Here is a 7566-nt window from a genome sequence, read left to right as displayed (position 1 = left end):
TATATCCTGTACAAATCTTTTATGAAATAAAGAATTATTATTATTATTATTATTCCATACTAGCTCTTGTATTCTGGTGCGAGAGAGGCTCCTTTCGTGCACCGCGGGTAACACCGGGGTCGAATCCGGGAACTCTTAGCCCCACAGTAAAAACCATTGAGTCATCGAAGTCGTCATATAACATGTATATTATTGGACAACATCATATACGTCGTTCTGATCCCAAAGTAAGTAACCAAAGCACTTGTGTTATGGAAATTGGAAACAACGACGGTAACACAAACACCCAGACTCGAGACAGTATGAAAAGTTATTTTCTACATTGACCTGGCCGGGGATCGAATCCGGGACCTCAGAGATGGCGATACCATGAAAACCGGTATACAAGCTTGTTATGACGCGTCAGACTTTTTAACTTTACATTGACAATATAAAGAATGACATATACCTTAACATAATCAGTCCACGCTTGCAGCACCATAGGTCCAGAATATGAGTCCAATATTGTAACGCTGGCAGTGGGGTCTGCAAGCGCGACCGGCACTTGCTCGAAATCCTCGTTCCTTATTACTACAATTTTGCGTTCGTCGATTATGAACCCGGGACAGTAGCTGTTACCGGCCAGTGGCACAAGATTACCTGAAAATACATTAATATACCAGTTTTACAAAAAAGGGTTTATTACATCTTTACGAAACACGTTTCATGTAATTACCTTTCACTTAAGACGATTCAATTACATTTGTTGAAACAATACTGCAATTTGTGCAATGTTTGACATATCATTATCGACCAAATTTCATGCTAATGCTACGGAAACATTTCACAGCTAACATAGAAAACATAGCTTCATTCATTAAACCAATAACGCATACTTTTTGCATCTGGGGATAAAACTACTAAGAATTCTTTTGCCGCAGTGGAGCTCCTTGTGAAAGGTTGGTTAAGGGAAGTACCCACCTGACCTATTCTACCGCCAAGCGGTAATGTGAGCATTACTGCATTCCGGTTTTGAAAGGTGCTTGTGAAATTACAGGCATGAGACTACTCTTGCTATATGGCCCAAGGTGCAATGACAGTGCCCCTCAGATTTTTGCGCTTTAAAGCTGTTACGGCCTAGTCGTAACAGCTTTAAAGCGCAAAAATCTGCACGACCTGTTTGTCCCGTCACTTAGTATTATAAAAAAATTGTATCATTCTTTCGTCGTGCTGGCCCAAATTAAATTTTAAACCATTCTGACCCATATAAATTGTTAGTAATATTTTCACTTAGTATACATAACATAACGTCATAACAAAATTTTCTATTATCTTCTTTCTTATCATTGACTTACAATTATATCCATATATATGGATATAATTGTAAGTCAATGATATTAAATTATATCCATATATATGGATATAATTTAATATTAATTTAATATTATATTATTAATAGATAAATTATATGGACGTCGGGTCCGCGGTAAAAAGTGTCCGCACTTGTAAAGCGCTAAAATCGTATACAGAGCGCCAAACTCCGCTTTAGTTGTCATTTGTTCTACTGACAGCGCGATACTGCGATGACATTACAATTTAAATTTCGAATAGGTTGACTTGGGACATTTTTTTCGTGGTTTTTGTACTCGACCCGTCGTCCATTTATTTGTAAGTCAATGTTTAATATATATAAAAACAGATTTGATTTGCTCCACCCAGTACTTTAGAATTGGACAATCACATCTGCCTGCAACCATTTTTAGGATGCTGTTGTGGCTATTTCTGACACGAGTCATAATCGATACATTTTTCAATCGTACCTGGAGAGTCTTCACCCACAAAATTCGTAAGCGGCTTTGTGATCAACTTCGGCATGTCCGATGTGACGTCCAGACTGATGAGGTTACCGCCTGACACGCACGAATAATACGGTGGTGTGAAGATGCACCTGTGACAAAAAAATATTGCTTTATACAACAAAACTTATTTATGCAAAATAAAGTCGAAAATAGCATCGGTTAAAACACAGGAGAACTTCGACAGCTCGGTAACTTGACCTGGGGCTCTCAGCAATGCTACGGTGCAGCATGGTCGTGGGTTCAAGTCCCACCGGGTCGAAGAAATTTTTCTTTGTGTTCGTCTTCGTATTAATGATTAATACATTAATTTCAAAATGGGTATACCAAGACGATTACAATACAAGACATCTTAATTCATGTCACCTACCACCTTGTACATAACATTACGGTATGCACGAAAGTATTGAGCATTACAATAACCAGTTATGAGCAGTTACCGTCCTATCTCCGCAAAACGCTAGAAAACGATTTGACCTGCATTCCATAACATGGAAGTTTTACATTAATCCACCACATGTCCTGAGACATACGGTGTATCTAACGCGCTAATTTCATTCATCATTTATAAATAATTAAAAAAAAGTAAACAAAAATCATTAGGAAAAACGAATGCCTTAAGGACGCATGAAGGGCGAAAGATCAATCGTTAAATACTGACCCCTCATTAATCCAAGCAGCGGGTATCTTATACGACTTGCCCTCATGTTGTCCCGACGCCACGGCGTAATTGGTGACCTCAATGTGGGAGCCGTAATAAGGTAGCAAGTGTCTCAGTTTGTAGTTCGACAGCCACCATTCTGAGAAATCACCTCGGGACTCATCTTGGAGCGTGATAGAGTACTCCCACATTAGAACGCCTGAAATGTAAAAATTAAATAGTCGCTGTCTAAATTTATTATTGTGTATTATGATTAAATCAAACATAATGGTGTTTCATCACTGAGGGTCATATTCTAGAACTCTACTCAATGCTCAAGTCAGGATTGCAATTGAAACACAAGCACTGGAAATACGACCCTAGTAGCAGGGGCTTGAGTATGATTTCGAGTGCTTTAAACCATACTCAAATCCTGACTTGAGCATTGATTAGAGCTCTAGAATACGACCCTAAGAGTGACAGTCATGTTGGGAGAACCCTTGCTTTTTATGGCAGTCCTAGGTTCGAATTCCCCCAGAAGATCCTGAATATATAGGGTCCCCAAAATAACCCCCAATTAAACAAATAGATGTTCCAATGGGAAAGTTTTTTGCTGACATTTTACAGTAGCTGGTAGCGTGATTGCGCCACCGGACAAAAGGGCGAGGCTATTAACTCATATAAAAATTTAAGTAGCGGGCCTGGGGGCTCCTAGATGGCCACAGATCTCGGCTCAGGATGCTACTAGGACAATTCCGCCCGAATGGCATGCTGCAGGAGCAAATCTGCGCAAGCACACGCTGTCGTTTTGTGTGGGTCCCATGTATTGCAAATCACTCACAATTAATACAATTCTAAAAACTACCTAATAGAACACTTTAGAAAATACACAAAAACGATTCAACGTCATCTATCGACATCCTAAAACTCAGGACTGCGCAGTATTTAAATTATGTACTGGTAAATTAAATACTATTATTTTGCATTTGTATTTTAATTATTACTTAAAAATGTATTTGTAATTAGTATCCAAAATGTTAAAGTTCGAGAAACTTCACATTCTTCAAAGACGTCTGTCATCTCCAACCTGAATAGAGCCAGCATGGTGACTATGGAATAAAACTTCATAGACGACACCCGCAAACAGAGGTAAGAGATATTATCGCATTCTTAATAATAAAGTGGCGAAAAGACTGACAAAATAAAAATCTTGGATCAAGAGCATGTTAACCTTGACACTAAAATTGTAATATTTATTTAACATATTTTTATAAGATTTTCATTTTTTTTTATTATTATTATTGGCGGCTAAAAAGCGCCGCCGTTTAAACCCAAAAGATCTTTGTTTTTTTAAAAATATTTGTGTTAGTTTCCCAAAAATTATTGTCCAACCATGAGGGCATTAGGCATATGCATAGGCCCCGATTGAAGCTACTATTGTAGTATTTCTATTAATAAGAACTAACCTGATGCAACATCCCAGCCCCTGGCAAGGTAAGGGTTGGAGCCAGACACAGTGACGGCCTGGTCTGCGCTAGTTGACTGCGGGGTGATGTACAGCATTTGGATGTTGCCTGCTGAGGCGCTCTCCAGCATTTGTCGCCATACTACTTGGCCTGGAAATGAAACTTAAACTTAGTATTGGAATATAGACTACACTAATATTTATCATATACACATATATATGTACCACAAAAATTGATAAGTGCGTAATTTAAATTACCTAGCAAAGTATGTTCTTCTTCCACACAATAAAAATTAAGGAAGGCGTTCTTGGAGATACATGTTACCATTGCTGCTTAATAAATTTCCAAGTTTCGTTTTTGATAAACTTCAAAGTAAACCAGAAAAATGTAAAACAAATCTTAAAGCAATGCATTTGTCAAATTGTGAAACTTAATAGTTTTAAGTGTAAGGCGGAGTAATTTGCGCGTGAGTATTTTATATAAATTTTTCACACACAAAACTTTTCGTGGTTTTTTATTTTATTTTTTTTTTGCTTCTTTTTTAAACTTTTTGTACTTTGAATATATAAATATAAAGAAAATGTATAGCCAATTATTACAACTTACTTATATTTATAAAGCCAATTATTACAAAGACGTTCTTTATAAAAATTTGTTATATTTTATTTATTGAATATCATATCATATTTTCCTACCATGATATTCAATTATATAATAATAGTTAGCCTACATAGTCCCATGTCACAGGCCTCCTCCCACTTTGTTTACCAGAATGTTTAATATAAATATTTTTTTTTACCTATTATACATTTGGCTAGAGTACTATTCCGATTTCACAGTAAACAAGCAAATATTATCACGAAATTCTTAAATTCAGTAATACGTTACTTCAAATACACTTATATAAATATTGGTAAAGTTAACTTTTAATTGACTAATTTAATACGGTAATTACTTTCTGATACCGAAAACGTCTTTTCTAGAAATATATAACCTTCACCAAATATTAACCTTACATGTACATAACTAAGGTATACTTTTAATTGTAACAGTTGATGATTAAGAAAATTATAATAGCAAATTAGAACAAAATACTCATAGGCTAAAAATATTTTTGTTTCCGTAAAATTAGAATAGAGCCAAAGTTTGGACTTTAGTAAATAGTAATTTTACAGCTACAAAACACATGTAGCAGTTTTAGTAGCAGAAGAGCTCCTTGTGAAAGAGTTCATCCAGTGTAGTACTGCCACCTTACCTATTCCTGCCGCATTACTGTGTTTCGGTTTTGAAGGAAGGAAGGTTTTGATGGTGCTGGTGAAATTACAGGCACATGAGACTTGTCAACTTATGTCTCAGAGGGCCGGGCGCGGTGGCAGTGCCCCTCAGATCTTTGCGATTTAAAGCTCTGAGTGGCAATGCAACTGTTATGGACAGGCGTGTAGCTTGCAATCATGCGCACGATTTGTTTGTGTCGTCACTTAATATCATACAAAAAAAAAATTGCTTCTTTAAGCAAATAAATAGTTAGCCATAGAGTAAACATTTTCAGCAAGTCTTCTTTGGTTTACTCAAAAATTTCAGAGTGATTCCACCCCAAAAGACATACTGTTGATTCATAATTAAAAGTAAACCAAGTTTTATTTTAGTCTGTAATTGAATATGTTACGCCCGAGACCTGTTTTATTTAATTGAACCAATAATGAGAATGAAGAGCAATCTTGTATAGTATAATAATTTCACTTAAATCTGAAAGAGAACATTATATTTGACAGACATTATATATACATACATCCCACTTTGAGCGAGACAGTCCCACTTTTAAGCTTCGTATTCTGATGGCCCCAAAATACATAACAATGTCCTGTTTTGAGAAAAGAGGACACATGTGACATTAATTTCGTTTTAAAGGCGCGAAAGCGAAAAATAGCAACCACAACACAGATACAAAAAAAAATTATAACACAAACAAGGAAAACAAAATGAAAGAAATAATAATCAATTAACAAACAAAAAAAATACAATAAAAAAACAACATTAAATAAGATAAATCTGACAAAAACAAATAATAAAGACTACAAATTTTGTATCATTTTGTATCATGTTGTCATTTGTATGGTTCTGACATTATGCAAAAGAACTTCATTCAGCATAAGCCACAGCCATTTGACTGCAGCGCTGGTTTTCAATGAGCCCTGAGCCGAGACGAGTGACAGACGTGTGTGTTGCAATGGGACTTAGAATAAACTACTTAAATATTTGTGTATGTGTTCTTTGTATATTGTGTTACTGCTGTATGTTATATTAAAGATAGTAAAAGTCATATATGCAGCCAGACCACCAGGCAACACAAGATTAGTTCTTTTTTTAATTTTTAAAACAATAATAAATTTACAGAAGTTCTGAGGGAAGGAAATAATGGTCACATTAATCATACATCTAAAATAGCAATCAATAATGTTTAGTTTTCCACTAGTAACAATATTAACCATTAGAGCAATATTGAACATGGGGACCTATTAGATGACGTAAGAACGTAAATAGAATTTGAAACACATTTTTATGAAATAATTGACCATGACTTAATCTGTTATCAGATTTCATTGTTTTGTGAAATATGAAAAAGTTCATACACATACATACATGTATGTTGTCATTATCGGCAAGTTCCTGGAATACAGTTTGTGTGTACACACACTGACACACTGAGCATAATAAAAAAGTGAGAATATAAAATAGTAACAGTTACATTTAAGAAGATAAGCATCAAACATAATGTAGCAATAAAATCTACATCTTTTAACATCAACTTAGTACTGCTAGATTTTTGGCAATCATCAAAGACTATTAGAACATTTTTATATAAAAAAACAACCTCAAAAGACTTAAACTGAAGACTTAAAGCGAAACATTTTAGACTGAAGAAAAAGAGAACCTAATGACTAGGGAGTATGGTCTCTGACCTTCGCCTGTTCCATGGGGAACGAAGGAAAACAAAAAAAGTTTGTAGATTTATGACACCAACTTATTCTCAAAACCTAACACCATTTTTAAGGATTTGGTTAATGTATAGAAATACCCATCACAGTTACTGGATTTTTGTCGGCGTAGCTAACTTATCGCAGGCAGATTTAGACAAAAGCTTCGTTGAACAATAACAGTCAAAGGTATTAAAACGATTACAGTTCATAAAATCAATTACCAGTTTTCAAGTTTAGAGCAGCCAAAACATTCTCCTCTGTCGCTACAATTATCCTTTTAGCCGTCGAAGCTGTGTCGAACTGGGCCAATTTGATCCTCCCAACGTAACTTTGGCGCCTAGAAACGTGTTAAAAATTAATAATTCACTAAATTCTCACGGCTAAATGACACAAAAATTATAACCTAGAAACATTAATTTACCAGTCAAATTTTCCTATCTGATCTTCGTAAATGCACTCAGACCAATTAATTAAAGTAAAGAACACTATAAACCAGTTTATGCTGTTTAAAAATTTCAATAAACCCAAAAAATTGGGTTTTAAATAATATGACAGCACCCCCATTTCTGAAGATTGACTTTTTTTTTTTTTTAAATTTATTAAGGCTTTGGCAAAGCCATTAGCCTAAACATGAAGTTTAATTATGT

The 7566-nt window shown here is 35.1% G+C and overlaps 1 protein-coding gene across 1 annotated transcript; it reads right to left on the bottom strand.

The window, feature by feature from the left end:
- Positions 1-448: 448 nt before the first annotated feature.
- On the bottom strand, positions 449-7256 carry LOC113234223 (the record flags this gene model as incomplete). Its single annotated transcript, XM_026469520.1, has 5 exons — positions 449-639; positions 1800-1927; positions 2497-2695; positions 3942-4091; positions 7141-7256. Coding segments are annotated over 5 exons (784 nt in total), but the record flags the coding sequence as incomplete, so codon positions are not given.
- Positions 7257-7566: the final 310 nt, after the last annotated feature.

The sequence above is a fragment of the Hyposmocoma kahamanoa genome, unplaced genomic scaffold (genome assembly GCF_003589595.1).
Source record: "Hyposmocoma kahamanoa isolate Upper Pololo Valley unplaced genomic scaffold, ASM358959v1 81801, whole genome shotgun sequence".
NCBI lineage: Eukaryota > Metazoa > Arthropoda > Insecta > Lepidoptera > Cosmopterigidae > Hyposmocoma > Hyposmocoma kahamanoa.
Note: the sequence above shows the minus strand (reverse complement) of the source record. Positions and strands in the feature narration are given on the sequence as shown.